This window comes from Physeter macrocephalus, unplaced genomic scaffold (genome assembly GCF_002837175.3).
Source record: "Physeter macrocephalus isolate SW-GA unplaced genomic scaffold, ASM283717v5 random_105, whole genome shotgun sequence".
Taxonomy (NCBI): domain Eukaryota; kingdom Metazoa; phylum Chordata; class Mammalia; order Artiodactyla; family Physeteridae; genus Physeter; species Physeter macrocephalus.
The window spans coordinates 83,816-103,200 of NW_021145394.1; the positions used below are offsets into that span (position 1 = coordinate 83,816).

At 62.2% G+C, this 19,385-nt stretch overlaps 3 protein-coding genes, 2 long non-coding RNA genes and 1 other non-coding gene across 11 annotated transcripts; 3 read left to right on the plus strand and 3 right to left on the minus strand.

The window, feature by feature from the left end:
- Positions 1-73: 73 nt before the first annotated feature.
- Positions 74-9,362, plus strand: LOC114484868 (uncharacterized). The gene is made up of 4 exons (XR_003678235.2): positions 74-352; positions 3,699-3,782; positions 4,208-4,289; positions 9,276-9,362. It is a non-coding gene; the product is annotated as an uncharacterized lncRNA (long non-coding RNA).
- On the minus strand, positions 780-5,935 carry MCRIP2 (MAPK regulated corepressor interacting protein 2). 2 transcript variants are annotated; one of them, XM_007130355.3, is made up of 5 exons: positions 5,779-5,935; positions 5,556-5,673; positions 1,734-1,861; positions 1,397-1,498; positions 780-1,168 (listed from the first exon to the last, which is right to left on the minus strand). In XM_007130355.3, the coding sequence occupies exons 1-5, from the start codon at positions 5,828-5,830 to the stop codon at positions 1,098-1,100; spliced, it is 471 nt and encodes a 156-aa protein (XP_007130417.1). In that variant the 5' UTR covers positions 5,831-5,935; the 3' UTR covers positions 780-1,097. The 2 variants fall into 2 exon arrangements, with proteins under 2 accessions (XP_007130417.1, XP_028339827.1); XM_028484026.2 differs by lacking the exons at positions 5,556-5,673; positions 5,779-5,935 and adding exons at positions 2,759-2,894; positions 5,233-5,377 and having other exon boundaries at positions 999-1,168.
- Positions 9,363-9,469: 107 nt separating the features above from the next.
- Positions 9,470-11,585, minus strand: LOC114484867 (uncharacterized). The gene is made up of 3 exons (XR_003678234.2): positions 11,192-11,585; positions 10,071-10,203; positions 9,470-9,546 (listed from the first exon to the last, which is right to left on the minus strand). It is a non-coding gene; the product is annotated as an uncharacterized lncRNA (long non-coding RNA).
- Positions 11,586-12,470: 885 nt separating this feature from the next.
- TRNAG-CCC (transfer RNA glycine (anticodon CCC)) lies at positions 12,471-12,541 on the plus strand. Its single transcript has one exon. It is a non-coding gene; the product is annotated as a tRNA-Gly (tRNA).
- Positions 12,542-12,882: 341 nt separating this feature from the next.
- On the plus strand, positions 12,883-14,707 carry METTL26 (methyltransferase like 26). Of its 5 annotated transcripts, none has more exons than XM_007130356.4 (6): positions 12,885-13,226; positions 13,313-13,558; positions 13,765-13,824; positions 14,183-14,250; positions 14,339-14,417; positions 14,497-14,707. In XM_007130356.4, the coding sequence occupies exons 1-6, from the start codon at positions 13,030-13,032 to the stop codon at positions 14,525-14,527; spliced, it is 681 nt and encodes a 226-aa protein (XP_007130418.1). In that variant the 5' UTR covers positions 12,885-13,029; the 3' UTR covers positions 14,528-14,707. The 5 variants fall into 5 exon arrangements, with proteins under 5 accessions (XP_028339841.1, XP_054938368.1, XP_007130418.1 ...); XM_007130357.4 differs by having other exon boundaries at positions 12,889-13,226; positions 13,380-13,542; XM_055082393.1 differs by lacking the exon at positions 14,497-14,707 and having other exon boundaries at positions 12,884-13,226; positions 13,313-13,542; positions 14,339-14,422.
- Positions 14,708-15,027: 320 nt separating this feature from the next.
- Positions 15,028-19,128, minus strand: WFIKKN1 (WAP, follistatin/kazal, immunoglobulin, kunitz and netrin domain containing 1). The gene is made up of 2 exons (XM_007130358.4): positions 17,321-19,128; positions 15,028-16,615 (listed from the first exon to the last, which is right to left on the minus strand). The coding sequence occupies exons 1-2, from the start codon at positions 17,489-17,491 to the stop codon at positions 15,137-15,139; spliced, it is 1,650 nt and encodes a 549-aa protein (XP_007130420.1). The 5' UTR covers positions 17,492-19,128; the 3' UTR covers positions 15,028-15,136.
- Positions 19,129-19,385: the final 257 nt, after the last annotated feature.

Genomic DNA, 19,385 nt, shown 5'->3' on the forward strand with positions numbered 1-19,385 from the left:
CGCGCTGGGGGTCTGGACCCCTCACCTCACCGGCTTTTTCTCGGGGCGCCCCAAAACTTTGCCCGACCACTTACTCTTTTCTGCTGTCGTGCCCCGGGGCATAAGGAGTCTCCGCCCCCAGGCTTCTGCGGCCACGCCCAAGCCGGGACACCCTGGGAGTACTCTAGCGCCACCAGCTGTGGGATCCGGGGAGGTTCCTGACATCCTCTGGGAGTCATCTTTGTATAGGGAATGAGACGCAGCCCAGAAATTGTGAGCTGACTTGGCAGGAGCTGTCCTCACCTACCCTGTTGCTACCTAGCCCTCTGAAGGCACGAGTGTCAGACGCAGGCAAGGTCACCTGGCCCCACAGGTAAAGCAATGTCCTACAGGACCCCAAGGGCTCCCCACCAGACCTGGAGGATTCAGAGACAGCACCAGGCGTCCTGAGACCTGACTGCAATTCTGGGTGGCTGGGGCACCATCTCAGGGCCAGTTATGTAACATTTTTGGGTCTTGAGGCCAGGTTCAGACACCTGCCAATGGCTACGGGGGTGGGGGGATGTCAGGTGGGGCAGGGTGGCGTTTACAGACTTATATGCAAAATGACCTGGCCCAGGACACAGGAAGGCAGCTGGGTAAGAGGCCGGGCGGCGGGGGGGTGACACCAGATTTAGACAAAGCTTCAGCTGTGAGGAGATGAGGCTACAATGGAAGGTTGGGCTGGGCCTGGTGCTGGGACACAAGCGCCCTCTCCCGCATCCACCCCCCACCGTCCCCAAGTAAAGGCCTTTCCAAAGGGCAGTTTCTCAACTTTATTAGCCTGGAGCTCCTCCCTGCCAGCCCCACAGGCTGGTCCCCGGGCACAGTGAGCAGGACTGAGGTCAGACCGTTTCAACCCCTGGCCTCTGGCAGCCTGGAACAGCTGGGCCAAGGGGTCAGCAGGAGCAAAAGTCCAAATTCTGGCACTTCAGGTGTGGCCGGCTCCTGGCCAGGCCCAGGGTGAAGCACGGCCCACCGCAGCAGGTGGACAGGGCGCCGTGGTCCTCTCCTGGCAGAGGGTCCAGCGTGGGGCAGGGCCAGGCCCTGCACGGGCAGCGTTCCTTCCAAAGCTGCAACTAGGAGCAGTTGGTGATCCTGGCCAGGAACTGCTGTGCCCACCACTCGTCCAGGTCGATGGGTACGAAGTCTGCGGGGGAGCAGAATGCTGGGCAATGATGCACCTCCCAGGCTGACCAGCGTCTCCCACCTCGAGCTGACCACAAGCCCCTCACCCAGACCCCAACTGTAGCAGACGCTGGGAAGAACTGGGTCAGGCTCCAGTCCTCTTCCCAACCCCCTGGGGCTAGAACCTGGCTGAGCCAAATCAGGGTTGGAGGAGGTGGAGGGGACACCCTGAGGGTGGGGGAGGGCTCACTCTGCAGCCGGGGGTTGGGGGTCCTCTCCACGTATTGCACTGGCCTCGGCCCGCTCTCACCGGCTGGGCCACCACCCAGCTGCTGCTCCACTTGCTGCCAGGCTGTGGGGAGAGGATGGTCAGGCTGAGCCAGGCCCCTGGCACCATGTCTCCCACCCCAGGGCCTGGTGGCTACCCTGGACCCCAGCCCAGAACTGGGAGTGGGCAGCCTGCTGGATGGTCACAGGAGAAATAGGCAGAGAACCCAGGAAGAGCCCAGACCTCTGGCAACTTCGAGTGAGGTTACAGTGGAAAAAGGACCAGTGGCCCAGGTCACACCCTCGGGCCTCAGCACTACCTTCGGACACAAATCGGACGTTCTCCTCGTGGGCCAGTGTGTAGGTCTCCTGGGTTCCCTTGAGGGACGGGGATGTGGCAGGTGGCCGCCGGCCATTCACCCGATTGAACACGAGCCTCGGCCCTGGACTGTAGGAAGGGGGAGGAGATGGTCAGCAACTGTTCCAAGCCCAGGTGTTACCTGGCAGAGCTCCCGGAGCAGCCTCAGGCCACCCTCACCACCCCTGGGCCAAGCCCAGCCTGGGCACTTCCCTGAACCACAGGAAGGCTGTGTGCTGCAGCCAGTGGCCAAGGCCTTTCTCGTGCAGGCCTGCACCCCCAGCAGCTCAGCTCACAACTGCAGCCCCCTACCCTGAGCCAGGCCTAAGACTGTGGGGGTAGAGTGGGGCCTCTTTGTGTCCCCAGATCCCCTGCAGAGCTCCATGCTCAAGGCACATAGGTGGCCCTCCAAGGGTCTCAGGCACCCCCACTGCCACCAGCCACCCACCTCCCCTGGACCAGCCAGGCCTCCATCAGCCCAGGTTTTGACCTGAGTTAAGGTCACTTGGCCCAACCCCACCCACCAGGCGCAGTTCTTGGCCACTTTCTCCCCCACAGAAGTCTCTCCATCTCACAATGCCCCCCAGTGTGGGATGAAGGACCCAAACAAGAGCTGGCGGCCTTTGCCCTTTCTTCTCCCAGCTGCCCCAGGCCCCCAAGGACAGCTCCTGGTCTGGCTAGACAGCACCAAGTGCTGAGTGGGCCATCCTGAGTAGGGAGGGTGTGACTACAACCCTGGCCCACCCCTGCAGGCCCCAGACGAGGGGCTATGCTCTTGCCCACGGGGGCAGGAATGCTGAGTGAGGAGATGGCCCTGGGTGCTGGAGCTCGGCCTGGTGGGCATTCGATGTCCAGGTGGCCACTGGGCCCATCCCAGCCAGCTGGGCCCAGGGCATTGGTGGGCTGCCCTGGCCAGTGGCAGCTGGCCCAGCCCTGTGCACATGAAGCCCGGGACAGGGCCGTGAAGAGTGCGGGGCCCACACCTACAGCAGGAGGTGGGAGCCGGGAGTCCTGGGCTGCACGTGCCACTCCGCCAGGCACTCGCGGTCCCGCCGGCCTGCTCGCCATCCTGGGCTCAGGTGCCCCACCGCCGCTGGGGTTTCCTCCTCAGTTGAGAGGGGCACTAAAATAAAGAGGAGCGTCTTGAGGGGCACCGGTCCCACCAGCTCCAGGCTGGCAGGGTCGGGTGGCCACATAGAATGTGGAGGGGCAGGGCTCCTCCCAGGCCTCAGCTATACCAACCAGAGGGCATAGATATTTGTCCTTAACTGGAACAGCCCCTCGCCTGCTACCCTTAGCCCTGCAAGGCCGCAAACTCTAGAAAAATTTGGAGACTGAACATGAAAGAAGGCAAAAAAGAATTGCTGTCAAAGGCTGTGAATCGCAAGTACCTAGACAATGGCCTGGCCGGGGCTGAGAAGGGGCCCCAGCAAGCGGGCGCCTGACCACCCGCTGCCGGCAGTTACATAAGGCGGTTCTGCGGGCCCTCTGGGGGAAAGGGCGCAGCTCCCTGTGCACCTATGGACGAGTCCGTCTTCCCCACCCTTCTCGGGACTGGGCCCGCAGGAAAGCCCCGCCCACAGGCAAGCTCCGCCCACGGCAACAGCAGCACCGGAATCCCTGCTAGGTGCCTGCTGATACAGGCCTCGCTTCCTTTTACTTAACCTCCTTCACTACCCTCCAATGTAGACCACCCACCAGTTTTCAGCCCAGGAACCTGGGCTCAAGAGAGAAGTGACCTGTCCAAGGTTACATGTGGTGAGTGGGTGGCAGCATCAGAACTCTATGCCTGTCTGACCCCAAAGCCCACAACCCAGTAGAGCTTCCAAGCCCCCTCCCCCACCAGTCCACCTCCCCTGCACCATCAGGTGGCCCCATTTTCTCTTCTCCCCAACAATTGATCTTATTCTTTCTCGTTGGAAGGTAGAACTCATCACAGGCACAGACTCATGTGGCCTGTCTACCACCACGGGCAGCACCCGGCCAGAATCTGAGCCCGGACATTTAGCAGGTCAGATGCTTTGAGCACCTGTGGTGCACCAGGCACAGAGGGTGCAGCAGTGGCTCAGACTCCTTCCTCCTGGGCAAAGTCTGGGTGAGGGAGGGTGGACAGGAAGTCTGGGTGGAGTGATTTCAGAAGTTTCAGGGGCTCCTGGTGTGGAGGACCTGCTGGTTGCTCTGGCCTCCCAGCAGGGGTACTCTTCAAGGTCCCTGAGACTGGCAGGGGGCAGCTCAGGGGAGGAGTGACCTCAGAGGGAAGGGGGGACGGCATGACCAGCACACACTCTGCCTTCCTGCCGCTCCCCTGCACTCACAGTGCCACACAGGACTGCGGCAGGCTGAGGGGCCAAGCACCAGCACACCCCTGAACCCCGGGACCTGGCAGGTTGCAGCATCTTAAGGGCTCTGCTCTGTCTTTCCCATCTCTCTCCCCAGCACCCTGATCCTGCCACAGACGCACATTTCCTTCCCCATTCCCCAGCAAAGGGGCCATGGAGGAAGCAACAAGTTTCTCCAGGTAAGGGGGCGGGGCTACACACCTATGCCTTATTCCCTCCCCTGGGAGGGAGGGCAGCTGTGAGGACCAAGGCTGATGTCACAGCACAGCTGGGTCCTGGGATGTGCCCCCCAGGGTCCCACTCACCCCTCTCCCCAGGAGGCACTTGTGGCCGGCCTGGAACATTTTCCTCACTAGGACCAGTCTCAAAGTGTCAACATGCTCCTAGCAGGAGGCCCATGGAAAGGGCCTCAGCCAAGAAGGGTCCTCACAGGCTGCCCCCAACCTGTGGCATCTGAGGCCAGTAACTGAGGGTGAAGGCCTCAGCAGGCCTGCAGCACACAGCCCCCACCTCTTAGCCAATCCTGGAAGCTGTTTGTCCTCAACTTGGGAAGAAATCCCAAGGCCTGGTCAACGCTGCCTCGGGGCCCTGAGTCTGCTGCCCCCACCCATCCACAGCCCAGCTCAGGAGCCCTCAGGCCTGTGTGGGCCTGGACTAAGCCCTGGGCCCAGAACATGCATAGAATAAATGAAACCAGAAGCCAGGACCTGAGCCAGAAAGTGAAAGGTTCAGTCCTGGGGGATGGAGAATATGACCTCCAGGTCACAGTCACTTGGAGGCCAAAGTGGTTGAACTGAGCCTCCTACAGCAAAACTGCTGGTCAAGAAAGGCGGAAAAACCACAACTCCAGAAAGCCCCGAGCATCTGCGGGGGTCTCCGCGCCCAGCCAGGGTGTTTGGAGTAAAGGGCAGAGGCGAGCAGTGGCCTGGCAGAGCCAGAGGGAACCACGTGCACTTCTCCCCCACCTGCCCCACAAGCACGGCGCTGGCAGCCTCCAGCCGCGGGCAGAGGCAGGCCACCTGCAGGCCAGCGTCCTGGGCCACCGCGCTCCCGCCCTCTAGGGCGAGTCCCCAGCAGCTCGTCTCAAGCCTTGGCCTCGCAGCCCAAGGTCGGCCCAGGCACCTGACTTAGCCGCCTGGAGCCCCTCAGATCCAGGAGCCGGTCGGCTTTCTCCCGACTCGGTGTCCGCGGGATCCCAGAGGACTCGGAGGTGTGTCACGCACATCCAGTCCAGCCCCCTCGGACCCAACCAGGTGCCAGGTGAGGCGGAGGTGCGGGGCCAGAGCTGCACGCGCGGGCGGGGTCGGCGTGCTCCGCCCCCTCCGCGCCCGCCCGGAGCATGTGGCCCGGTCTCCGCTAACCTTTCCCCAAGGTCACCCTCGCGGCTCCGAGGCGACCGGCGGGGGAGGGGAGGGCCGGGCTCCGACCGCGGCCGCGCGTCTCACCTCGACAGGGGCCAGGGTCCCGGCGGCTGCTCCCGTGGGGGCTGCGGGGTCGGCGGCGCGAGATGCCGGCATTTCAGGAGCTCGCCGAGCCTGCTCTCCACCTGCTGCTGCGTGGGACCTGCAGGCACGGGGAGGGCGCGTCAGCCGCCGTCGCGCTGGGGGCGGGCAGCGCGTGCGGAACCCCGGTCGTCCTCTCCCTACCTTGCCCGCCCCCGCTGCGCACCTGTGCGCCGCTGCGCGACCAGCTTGCTGGGTCCCTTGGTGATGGTGTACATGGTGCGGAGGGGCCGCAGCGCGCCCGCACCCTCCGCGCCCTCCCCGCCCGCCGGCCCGCGGCCAGATCTCGCGCCCTCCGCCCGGCTGGCACTCGGCGGGTGCCGAGGGCGCGGCCCCTTTAACGGGCGGCCGGCGCTGCGGGGAGGGGGCGGGCCCGCCACACACCCCCGGCCCTTAAAGGGCCCGCGCCGAGGCACGCGGCAGGGGTGGAGCTTGGGCCTTTGGGAAACTGGCTAGACCCGCGGCGGGGCCCGAGGCTGGGATTGGGCGGCCGCAAGCAGCGCCCGCCCCTCTGGACCAAGGCCTAGGTCAAGGAAGTTCCCTGAGGCCTGCGCCGTCGTCCGCCACAGGAGGCCAGGGGAGCCATAGGCACACAGAGGTGGCGAGGTTCTGGCCCAGGCCCTCGGTGATGTCCAAGGAGCTGAGGCATTGACAGACGCTGGGAGTGATCTATGTGGACCCTGGAAGCAAGGGTATTCCCATTCACGTCGGATACCCTCCTCCAAGGGGCCTGGGTGGGCCTGGGCCAGTGTGCCGGTTCACCCAGTCATGGAACTGAGGGGGTCAGAGATGAGAAAAGGCGGTCAGCTCCCGGGTTTGGGCAGACATGACGCCCTGGGAATCTCCCTTTCATCCCATGGGGCAGGAACAGAGAGTACATTCTGCCGCAGCTCAGCCTTCCATGCTGATGTTTGCCCCCAACCCCAGGGAGGCAGGAGGTCGCTTACCAATCCAGGAGCATCGTGGGGGCTGGATCCTGGGGGTGGAGAAGGCGGGCGAAGCAACCCAGTTTATGTCATCCCACAGGGGAGAAAGAGCACTTACTCCTCCAAACCCCCCAGGCAGTGGGGTCAGCCTCAAGACCTACTTCAGTGACAGTGCCTCAGGAGGAGCCAGACCTGCTGGAGGAGAGGGGCTGCTGTGCCCTAATCTGCCAGGCAGCGCCTTCCCAGGGGGCTCTACCCACAGGGTTCCTTCCTGAGGATTAGATAGAGATGCCCCTTCCTCCCAGTTCACAGGCTGCTTAGGGCTGCCTCAGGCTGTCAGTGGGGGCAGGGTCATCACAGGGTCTCACACACAGCAGCCTGGGTTGGGGGCGGGGGAACCACACAACTCTTGGGTTTGTGAGCCTGAGGGCCTTTTGGATTCTGCTGGAGGCACCCATCCTCCCTTTGGTTGAGTTCAATCCTTAATGCCCCCTCCCCCCAAAAAACCAAACTCTGCCCAGGGTCATCCAGGGGGTGTGGCATCCGCCTCAGAGGCTTGTGCAGCCACGTTGGTCCCTCAGGGCTCCTGCACTGCTCCCACAAGTATTTGGGGAGGCTCAGTCGGGCCAGCACCAGAGCCTGGGGTGTGTCTCAGTCTGGGAGCCGCTGCCCCAGGGGGCAAGGGGGCTTCCCCTCAGCACTGTGGCCCAGTGGGTTCCTGGAGGGCACCTAGCCCAGCTCCCCCCACACCCCACACCTGAGCGGGCCTGAAGCCTCCCACCCAGGCAGGGCTGAGAAGCCAGGTCGGGCTAGAGCGCGTCTTTCTCCTCATATCACGTCCAGACAACAAGTAGTGTGTACAACATGGCTGGGGGTTAGGGTGGGGGTGGGGGCAACCAGCAGGAGGATCCCCCCACCGCCCTACCCCATGCACCTGTGTGGCTGCTGGTCGAGGTTGGGGGACTGGGCCTGCTGGGGCTCCTTCAGGGAAGTCTGCTTCCTGGGGCAGCTGGGCTGTCCTTCCTCCCAAGTCCCCCGTAGCCTCTTGGCCCTGCGTCTTGTTCTACCCAAGGCCAAAGGATAAGACCCCTATCCTCAGCCCCAGCTTCCCACTCTGTGGGGCTGGGCTGAGCAAAGCCTGTGACCCTGAGAGGGGAGAGCATGTCCAGGGAGTCTGGGCACGAGCACACCCCCTGGCCAAGCTGGCCCCCCTTCCCACCCGAGGTGCCCATCCCTCGTCCCTCCCCCCAGCTGTGTCAAGGCCACCACACTCCTGCCCTGCGTCATCTGTGCTGGCCGCCCTAGTCTCCCTGGTGGCCTCGAGCACAGTGCTAACTCACTCAGGCTGGGGAGACCCCGCAGGGTGAGGGGCCTGGGTGGGCCTGTGTCCTGAAGGCACATGTTCTCGGCAGAAGGAGCCAGGCCCTGGGGTGGGGGAGTACCTCCCCCCAGGTTAACATGAGTTGAGAGCTCCTCGTCTCCCAGGCACCCTCTCAGGCCAGCGTGAAGAGGGAAAGGACAGGGCCTGTTGCTGAGCAGATAGGCCTGGCCTTGATGGTGGCCAAGGCTGCTAGACTCTAATGTCCCAGCCCTGCCCACGGGCCCTGTCTGAGGTCAAAGTTTGGGTCCAAGACCCCTTGGAAGGGCTCCAGGAAAGAGCAGAACAGGAATGGTCCCGACCGGCAGGAGAGGAGGGGGTGCAGGACAGGCTGGGCCTGGGGGAGAAGTGAGAGAACCCAGAGGTCCCTAAAAGACACTGAGCTAAGGGAGAGGGGAGCCAGGGAGAGAAAGGCCCAGTTGTAGGGGGCAGGCAGCAGCGGAGGGCAGGGAGGAGGGTGGGGCTGATCTCCCCCTGAGGCACCTTTCCAGCCTCACTGCTCCCAGGACTCAAGTGTGAGACCTGCCCTGGCCCCGGGACAGAGCCAAGGGGCATGGGGAGGGCCCAGCCAGAGCCTGGGAGAGGTCAGGGTCTGGAAGGGCCTGAAATCAAGATCTCAGTTTGGTTCTCCTGTTAGGGTAGGAACCCTGGCCAGCCTGGCCTTCCCTGGACTACACTGTCCATGATGGTAGGCCAGCCTGCTAAGCCCCCATAGAGACAGTGTCTTGCAGCTAGCAACATTCCCTATTGTCAGAGAGGCTGGAAACCCATCCTGGAGTTGGAGTCATGGGCAGTTGAAGAGGAGGCAGGGGCCTCACCCAGCAGGCTGAAAAAAATGGGTGTCATAGTAAGGAAAGGCCTTTACCTCACTGATCCCAGTTAATCATAATAAAAACAAGTACGGTTTTTCTCTTCTGAAAGGCTCTAAATATGATACTAAAATGTCATGTTAGAGGAGAAAGAAGTTTAAGTTTTCAGTCGTCCTCCATCACTTTCCAGATCTGAAATCCATGCCCTCACCAACCCAGACCAGAGGATGGGCTTCTGCCAATACAGGGTGATCAGTGGCCCCCAGGAAAGGCTCTGGCTGGATGCTGCCACACCTGCCACCGAGTTTCTAGGGATTGCCCATTCCTTTTTTTTTTGGCCTCGTGGCTTGCAGATCTTAGTTTCCTGACCAGGGACTGAACCTGGGCCCTAGCGCTGAAAGTGCCAAGTCCTAACCACTGGACCTCCAGGGAATTCCCAATGGATTGCCCATTCCCATACCCAAGTGCAGTAAGTTGAACAGTGGCCCCCCAAAGATACATCACCCAGAACCTCAGAACATGACCTTATTTGGAATAATGGTCTTTGCAGATATAATTAAAGCAAGGATTTCGAGATAAGGTCATTCTGGATTACGATGGGCCCTAAATCCAATGATGAGTGTCTTTGTAAGAGAAAGGAGAGGTATATTTGGACACAGAGAAGACCAGGTGAAGACAGAGGCAAAGACTGCAGTGAGGTGGCCACAAGCCCAGGAACGCCTGGAGCCACACAGAAGCCGGAAGCTGTGATCACGAAAGGGCTTCCTGTAGGGCCACTGGAGGGAGCTGACATCTTTATTTTGGGCTTCTGGCCTGCAGAACTGTGAGAAAATAAATTTTTGTTTTAAGTCACCAAGTTTTGGGGTAATGTGTTATACTAGCTCTAGAAAATTAATATACAGAGGGAAGCGGTAGTGGGTGAGGGTGAGGGAATGGGAGGGGAAGTGCCCAGGGTGCAGCACTGGAGGGCTTGGGAGGAAGTTCAGTGAATGGTGGGCATGTGGGCCTGGACCTCAGGAAGGAAGCTGGACCCTGCTGTTGGCTCTGGACATCACGGGGCAGCACTAGGGGGGCTTACTCCACAGCCCTCTGTAGATGAGCATGACTAGCAGGAGAGGCCCCTCTGGCTCCAACAGTAATCCGCAGAAGACACAACCCCAGGAGGTACCACTGAGCACGGGCCCGGGTCTGGGGCACTTCCAGGTGTCCCATGTTCAGCATCCCCTGGGGGACTTGGACCCTCCCAGAGTCGGACACACATCCGGCACTTTACAGGAAATATGTGCTCACACTTGTTCACGCAGCTCACACATGCTCACGTGCATGCATTCACACACACACGCACTGCAGCAAAGGCCACCGCTTGGCTGCGCCCAGCTGCTTCTGTCCCAGGCTCTGAGCTTGGTGAGTGCGGAGGGCGGGTGTCAGTTCGCACAGCATCCAGTCCAGAGCGATGAACGTGGCAGGGGGACGTCAACCTGAGGTCAAGTGCCATTAAACAGAAGACGTTGCAGGGCATGTGGGCAGTTCCTCAAGCAGCACCATACAGCATGGGGGAAGCAGGCTCCTTCCCTCTTACAGGACATGAGTGTAAAGGAAAAACTTCTTTTTCTGTACTCACAACACTTCTGACACCAAAAGTGTGTGGGGGGGGTGGTTCTTACTGGTTCTCTAGTGAGAACGCTCTAGTTCTCTTTGGACACCAACTGGATGTCCGACAATTTAACTGGATTCTAACTCTAACTGCCCAGCGTCCGCGCAGACCCACGGGCTGAGGGCTCAGTCCCTCAACACCACCCCCCACCCCCGCAGACGCCAATGAGGAGTCTAGGCCGTCACCTGTGCTTCTGACCAACCAGATGTAAGTCAGGGTTCCCACTACCCCCTCCTTGGGTTCCATAACTTGCCAGAATGGCTCACAGAACTCAGGGGAACATTTTACTTATATTTACTGGTTTATCATAAAGGACACGACTGAGGAACAGCCAGGTGAAAGAGATGCCCCGGGAAGGTGTGAGGAAGGGGTGCGGAGCCCCCACGCCCTCCCTGGGGGCCACCCCCCCAGCACCTCCAAGTTCACCATCTGGAAGCTCCCTGAACCCCTCCATTTGCGGTTTGTATGGAGGCTCCATTACAAGGGCAGGGCTGATTAAATCATTGGCCATTGGAGATTAGCTGTGTCTCCAGCCCCTCCCCCTCTCAGGAGTCAGAAGTCTGAGTGGGGCAGAAAGTTCCAACCCCCTAATCACAGGGTTCCCCTGGCAACCAGCCCCCATCCTCCAAGAGTCACCTCATTGGTATAAATCCAGGTAAGGCTGAAAGGGGCTTGTTATGAATAACAGATGCTCCTCTCACCCCATCACTCATGAAATCTTCAGGGTTTTAAGAGTTCTATTCCAGGAACCAGGACGAAGACCAATTATCTATTTCTTATTATACTATATAATATTACAGGGTGGCCCGTACCCAGGAATGCCATGTGAAGTCACCAGGAAGCGTGGTGCCTCTCGAGTGGGCAAGGAGGGATGAGGGGCCTGGTTGGTGAGGCCTCAGATGACCACTGATCATTACAGGTGAGGGTCAGGGATTCACATTGAGAGACACCTCTTCTCCACCTGGAGACACAGAAAGTGCTCAGCCAACAAACTAAGAGGTGAGGCAAAAGTGAGTCAGGTAATGAAAGCTCAGGGCCGTGAAATGGGAAAGTCAGCTACGAGAAAAGGGTGGTCGTAATGCAGAATGCCAAAGGGGTTGTCTGGAGGCCGGCCCACTGAGTGGAACTTTCCCATCTCCCGTCCCTAAGATGCAAGGTTGTCCTCCTTTTCTGACCACATTCAGACAGTGGCCTCTGGTCCCACTCTGCATGCCCCCTCGACAGCAATCCCAGGCTAAAGTCTCGGTCAGTGCCATTCTCAGAGCTCTTGCCAGAGCGACGTTGGGTATGGGGGGAGGGGTGTCTCACGCGAGAAAAAGTGCCCAGCAAAGGAGATAAGCGAGTCGTGACTGCAGAGCACGGTCTCCAGCCTGCTGAAAGGGCCCCTTCTGAGACATGGGCCCCAAGAAGACAACCAGGGTAGAACCGTGAACACAACAAATCGGCCTCCGACTTGACTCAAAGGTCACCGACCCCTCACAACATCCGTGAACCCTAGGCTAGCGCTGGTCATCTGAGTGTCACAGAGAAGCCCTGAGCATCACAGTCTCAGTTCCGGCAGGCTGGGCCCGCCCCTCCCGGAGCCCCACCCACCGCAAGGAGCCCCGCCGAGCACAACCTCGCCCACATAAGAGCCCCGCCCCAGAACCCCGCCCAGCTGCAGCCCCAGCCCCGCCCCAGCGGAGCCCAGTCCACCACAGGGAGCTCCGCCACACAACCCCAACCACCCGCAGCCACCGCCCAGCCAGGAGCCCGCCCCAGCCAGGAAAGCCCTCCCATGGCCCCGCCCCCACAATTCCGAATGCCGCGGTTGCCATGGTTTCCACGGAGCACGCTCGAATCCAGTCGGCTACAAGCCCACGTAGCTCATCCCCGCTCCTTCCCCTCGAGCGCTGGGTGCCCGAGCGACACCCCGAGACCCCCGCCAACCATCGCGGACCCCGCCAAACCTGATGCGCCTAACCATTAGCGACGCATGCGCGCTAATGTCTCTGCGCGGAGCCGGGGAGGCAGGAGTGGGAAGGGTAGTGGGGGGAGGCTGGTAGTTGCGTCACAATCTCCTAAGTCTCGCGGGCGAGATTATTCGCAACGGCGCCGCTGGTGTAGTGGTATCATGCAAGATTCCCATTCTTGCGACCCGGGTTCGATTCCCGGGCGGCGCAAGTCGTATTTTTTCTTTTCCCTTAACTCAAGAAAACCCCGAGAGATTTCATAAAGGAAAGAAAGACCTAGAGGGAAGTATCCCATTCCGATGCGACACGAACGAGACAACTTTGGAGTAACAAGAGCTATGAAAATGTGCCAGGACATCCACAGGCACCGGGTGCTGAGCCAATGGGCGCCTGTAAACCAGCCCCCCAATCTCCTCGCCCCGTCCCCCTGCGGAGGCCGCGGCTCGCTACCCGCCTCTGCGGCTGCGGGGCCTTTAAGGCGCGGCGCGTGTCCTCCTGGGAATTGTAGTCCTTGGGTGTGTGTGGGGGGGGGGGGCGGGGCGGTGGCTGCTCGGCGGCCAGGCCACAGCTCCCGACGGGCACCGCGGCGCCGGGCTACCACTCCCGACGGGCCCCGCGGTACCACAGCACCACTCCCGACGAGCCCGGTGGTGCTGGACTAACACGCACAACGGGCCCCGCCGCGCGGGACTAGAAAGATGCTGGTGGCGGCGGCCGCCGAACGGAACAAGGAACCCATCCTGCGCGTGCTGCGGCAGTACGTGGACCCGGCCCAGCGCGGCGTCCGCGTGCTCGAGGTGGCCTCGGGCTCTGGCCAGCACACGGCCCACTTCGCGCGGGCCTTTCCCCACGCCGAGTGGCAGCCGTCCGACGTGGACCAGCGCTGCCTGGACAGGTGCGGCGGGAAGGCGGGACCCCGGGGGTGAAAATGTGCCCCCATCCCGCTGCCCTGGATCCCCACGCTATTGTTATCCTTCTAAGCCTCCCCCAAATAGGGTTGCAGAAACGGCTGCACAGGCCACCCCACCCACGGGCTGCCTTCCCGCAGCATCTTGGCCACCACTCAGGCCCAGGGACTGCCCAACGTGAAGGCCCCGCTGTACCTGGACGTGAGGTGGGATTGGGAGCAGTGGGGCGGGATCCTGCCGCAGTCTCTGGACCTGATACTCTGCATCAACATGAGCCACATCAGCCCCCTGAGCTGCACCGAGGTCTGTGGGAGCGTGGGTGAGCTACCCAGGGGCCACCCACCTGCACCGTGCGGCATTCCTTCCCCTGCACTGGGAGGGAGCGGGATGCCAGGTTTGCCCTGAATCAGAGACAGAGCACTCAGGCCGGGGGGAGGTCAGGCTGAGATTCCAGTCCCGGGCCCAGGGCTCTTTTGGGCCCTGGGGAAAGCTCCTTACTGCTGTCCTGCTTCCCCCACTTCCCAGGGGCTCTTCAGAGCAGCAGGACACCTGCTCAAACGCAAGGCGCTCCTCATCACCTATGGGGTGAGTGCTCCTGCCTGAGATGGGCCTCTCCTGGCAGGACGACCCCAGCCGGCCTTGGCTGTCCCTGCCTTTCAGGACTCCTTTCTTGTCTCCGTATTTTCTGTTGCCCTTTTCCCCAGCTTTCCGTTATCACGGAAACACACCCAGGCCCTCCCCTCTCCAACACTTCTCTGTCATCTGCCAGTCTTTCTGCACCCCGTTGGCTCAGCAGCTGGTCCTCAGCTGTCCCCCTCTGGGAAGCAATGATGGGTGTGTACTTTCCATTCTGTGGGTGCCATCCTGCAAGTCTGCCCAGTGGATGACAGGGGATGGCTGAGCCTGTGGATAGCGGACAGAATCATGTTCTTCGTCTCCACAGCCCTATGCCATCAATGGGAAGATTTCTCCCCAGAGTAACGTGGACTTTGACCTCACCCTCAGATGCAGGTGAGAGCTGGGTGGGTAGGGGGTTTGGTTGGGGGACAGGTGGGCTGGGTGACCCCCCAGGCCGATTCCACCTCCTTCTCTCCTGCAGGAACCCAGAGTGGGGGCTGCGGGACACGGCCCTTCTGGAGAACCTGGGCCAGGCCAGCCGGCTGCTCCTGGAGAGGATGGTAGGTGGGGAGGACTGTGGTCACAGGCAGCCTCCCTGGGGACCAGGAGCAGCTTCTCCAGCCAAAGTATCTCCCCCAGGTGGACATGCCAGCCAACAACAAGTGCCTAATTTTCCGGAAAGAGTAAACCCCTTCTCCGCCATGCCTGCGTCCCTGGGACAAACCCAGATCACCAGCCCCTGCCATCCTGGGCCAGACTATAGGGACTGGCCCTCCCCAGACTGGGGATTCTTAGCCAGTGGCCACAGGGCTGCTAAGAACCTGAGAATAAAGTGTTTCCTGCTGTCCCATTGTTGGTATCTGCCATGCCTCCTCCTGGGAGCACCCCTGCAGGGTGTTGGGTGGGCAGGCTGTGTCTCCAAGGGTTCCATCCTGGGGACAAGAAGGGTCTGGCCTGTGGGTCAGGGCTTGGGGGCATCCTGGACTCTGCTGCTCCACTCGGGCAGAGAAGGGAGGGAGGGAGGAAGGACCCAGGGACTGCTGAGACAGGACTGAGCTGGCTACCTGGCCCTCCAGCCGTGGGAGGTGGCACCCGCTTCAGAGGCTGGTCCTCACTGGTGCTCCCTGGTGACCTCAAACTGGAGCCAAATCCCCATGTGGTGGCAGGACTCCCAGCACCGGCAGGCTATGAGGTCCAGGACGTTTTTATTCAGGCGGAGGGTGGGGAGGACAGGGCGGGCCGGGAGTGGGTGATTTGTGGGGAGGGCCGGGTGGGCGGGCTAGTCTTGGAAGCGGTTGAGCAGCTCGCAGGCCTTCCTCTCTAGCAGCTCCGAGATCTTCTTGACGCGCTTCTCGCTGGCCGCGCGGACGTAACTGCCTGCGTCCAGCATGGCCACGCCGTCTCGCACCTCGCCCATGATGACCAGCGGGCTGTCGCCAGCCGTCACATTGGGGCAGGGGCAGGCTCGGTCCATACCACTCAGCGTCACCTCCAGGTACTTGGTGCCCAAGAGCCTGAGGCCCATCTTGTCATCCTTGAGCACGTCGTCCAGGGCCACGCGAGCAATGCCGCCACTGCCCGCCTCGGGCTCCTCCAGCACCTCCGTGAGCCGCCCCACAATGGCGAAGTCGCTGCGGCACAGGCTGAGCGCCAGCTTGCTCCGGAGACGGCAGGCCCGGCAGGGCGGCGTTCGCGGTACGGGGCAGGCGTCCTCGCAGCTCTCGCGGCTCTCGAAGTTGTTGCCATTGCCCTCGCAGCCGCTGTACTCAAAGAGGTGGCACTGCTGTAGCAGCGGACTGTAGGCCCAGCGCGGCTCCCAGCCCTGGCAGGGGCCCTGCACGGCCGGCAGCACGCAGGCGTCCCTGGGGCCACGGGCGCAGGCCTGCTGGCACGCCTCGTAGGTCTCGAAGCCCTGGGCACCTCCGGCACAGCTGCCAACTGGGAAGGTCATGCAGCCGCCCCGCTGCGGGTCAAAGTGCCAGAGGACCTGGCCAGAGGGGGTGCCGACACAGGCCTGCGTGGTGGGCAGGCATTGGGCTGGGGCGGTGGCCACTGGGGCCCCGTCCTCGGCCGGCTCCCGCTGGACCACGGAGAGCGGGAAGTCGGCCCGCAGCAGGCCAGCGGCATTGCGTGCGGTGCACGTGTAGAGGCCGGCGTCCTCCGGCCTGGCATTGTAAAGCACCAGCTGCCCGATGCTCGTGACCACCACGTTGCCATACATCTGGTCTGGCCGCATGATCAGGTTCTCCCGCTGGTCACTCTGCTTCTCCCAGGTCACAGCGGGTGGCGGGCGGCCACTGACGTCGCAGTGGAGGCTGGCTGTGCCCCCTACATACACTGCCTGTGGGGAGGGGCTGCTGTAGAGGGCAGGCGGCACCAGGGCATCCCCGGGTGTCGGGCGGGCGGTCGTCTCGGGGGGCCCAGGGCTGCTGGGTGGCCTGCTGAGGACGTGCTTGCAGGGCACGACATGCAGGCGGAGGCCACGCAGGCAGGCCTCGGCGTCCATGTAGCAGCGGTTGTAGTAGGTGAGGCCATCGGAGGCGCAGGTGAAGCTGGGCTCCTTCTCACAGCGGTCACGGCAGCGGCACACAGGCTGCCCATCCCAGATGTCACAGTCGGAGCCCTGCTGTGGGCACACGAAGCCATCACATGAGGCCGCCAGCTTGGGTGTGGCCAGGCCGCCGTCAGGGAAGCGGGCTGCCACGCAGCTCTGCAGCCCACACACGTTGGTGCAGCACTTCTCAGTGGCAGCGCAGTCCTGCGGAGGGGGCGGGGGCGGACAGCTCAGCGGACACCCAAATACCCCTCCCCCTTCAGCCCTGCCCCAGCATGCCCAGCGAGGGCAGCGGTGAGTCCCCTGCTACCTCTCCCTGAATCTGTTTCCCCTCTGGGAGATGAGCAGGTTTGCTTTCCATCTGGACAATAAACTACAACTGTCTGGCGCACCCATCACATAGGTCATCTCACTGGACCTCACGGAATCCTCAGACCCCTGGTCCCCAGAGCAGCTTTTGTTATTATCCCATCATACACATGAGGACACTGAGGCTCAGGGAGGACGTAAAACGTGCTCAAGGCCACTGCAGTGGTGCAGGGCCGGGCTGCAAAGGCGGGACTTCCAAACAGGTTCCCGCCTCTCTGCCCCGCTGGACCTGAAAACAGCTAGTTGCGGGGTGGGGGTGGGCAGGTCTGAGGAGTGAGAAGGGGGCCTCCAGTTTTCAGACACATGAAGGCAAAGACTGGGGGTGGCTGTCTCCAGGGCCCCTCACATGGAGCACAGTGTGAAACCCCAGCAGAAGAGTGGGGAGCCCGAGGAGGAAGTGACTTCCAGGGTTGAGGGTGTCCTCTGCAGGCAAGGCCTGGGGCGTGGGGGAGGTCCGGGCTTCTCCCATGCTGACCAGGGGCCCCCAACGTAGTCTGTCTCCCCCCAGGCTGGGCCAGTGGTGACAGTGCCTGTGCTCACCTGGTCTCTGACGCACTCACGCTCACAGGTGCTCTGGGCGTCCACCCACAGGTTGGGGCTGAGCTGGTTGGGGCACACACCCGGGTGGCTCCCGGGCCCCGGTGGCAGGCTGGCCCCCACAGTCAGCCCAACCAGGAGCAACAGCAGCAGGAGTGGCCTCAGGGCCGGCATGGGGACCGAGGGACCAGGGGGTGGGGGGGTGTGGCCTCTAGCCCCTCCTCAGGCCCTGCCGATCCCCACTCCCTGCAGGCATCCACCCTCCCAGATCTGTGATCGGTGCCCCTGCCCTCTGCCCCTGGACTCCCCTCTGTCCCCCAAGGTTGGAGCTCACAGCAGACGCTCAAGTCTCAGGCTGGGTGGGTTCCGGGTCTCTCCGAGCTGAGTCTGTGCCTGTGGCACCGGCCCCTCCCCCTCCCGGCCCCTCTGGTCAGCTCAGGGCAGGGGGCGGGGAGAGGAGAGGAAGGCTGGGGAGGGGCCAGCGCCCAGGAGCACAGAGACACTGGCCATGAGGGTCACCAAGGGGCGGAGAAGGGCGGCTCCGGCCGGAGAGGGGAGGGGGAAACGCTGTAACCGGAGTCCCTCCTCCCTCCAGGCCCTGGGATCAAAGCTGCCCTGCAAGACGGGGCGGGGCTGGCCAACCCCTCTGGCTCCCCCATCCAACCCTGGGCCTGGGTCTTCCCCAGAGCAGGCCAGGCTGGCCTGCCACCTGGCAGTCACTACGTCCAGGCAAAGGTGCAGGGGCTCTGCGTTAAGCCCAGCAACGGTGGGGTTCTGTTCCCTTCCCAAGGAAGATTCCACAACCTTCCCCATACACCTTCTCGTGGTCACACCGTGCCAGCAGGTCTTGGGGTCAAATCTAAACCCTTCCTGCTGGAGGTGAGGCCTTTGCAGCACAAAGGTACCTGATGGGCATGGCCTGGGGGAGGCTGAGGCATGGCAGAACTTTGCATTTAGAGAGCCTGCTTCCGCCCCTGCTGAAACCCAGGCACCTGTCTCCTGGTCCAGGCCCTTCCTCAACGGGTTATGGTGGTTGCCAAAAAAGTGGGGTACTAGAGCAGTGGGCAAGGAGGGAACGGCCTGTGTGTGTGCTGGCCGGCACAGGCGCCGGTCACAAGGGCTGTGGACACTAGAGACGTGGTGAGGGTGTGTACTTGGACTGATCTGAATCTCAGCGGCTGTGTGTGGCCCTGCGTGGGGCAGCGCAGTCCTGAGAGAGATCAAGGGCATCTAAGAGCACCGTGAGAACAACGTGTCCCAGGAGGGCTTAAGGAACTGCAAGGACCCAAAGGTCTTCGCCTGCCCCTCCAGGCCCCTGTGACGTTCAGGAAGGATGGAAGCTCCTCCTGGGCGTGGGGGCATCGGGGAGATCAAACGCAGCCACTGCCAGAATGTGCTTTTCCCAGGGATCTGGAGCCCCAGGAGTGCCTGCTCTGAGACTGGATGGGAGAGTGTCCTGTGACCCTGTTTCTGACTGGCTGACCTGAGAGGCAGGGTAATAAGAGCCTGGTTTGGTCCAAATGAGACCAAGAGACGCCCCAGGTGTGGAGGACACCATGGGTTCCCTGCCCTGTATAGCCACCGCCAGAGGCAGTGGTCTCCAAGCGTGGGGGCTACGTTCAGAGCAACTGCACCCCCTAACCCCAGCCCTGCTGACCTCCAGGGTGTCTGCCGCACCCCTGGGCTGAGCCCTACATACCCTTTTAAGTGGGTGGCTCTCCCACTGAGGGTGCTGGCCCCAAGGCCTGGGTTCTCAGTTGTGGTCTCGGGGGACAGTTCTTCCGGTCCACCACCTGCTCAAGCAGCAGAGAGAACCTGGTAGGCCCTGCCCAGGACACTAGTGAGGGCTCAGTATCCCAGGTTCCAGCCCCGGGGGCAGCAGGCAGCAGATGGTCCCAGCGGCCATGGGTTGGACTACTGCACAGGCAGGAACAGCTGGGGAGAGCTGTTTCCAGGTCCACATAGAAACGCAGGGAGGCCTGAAACCCTTCGAAGCTCAGCAAGGCAGTCATGGGGGATGGAGCAGGAACAAAGCAGCCCTCTGCAGTGCCACCCCTCCACCCACCAC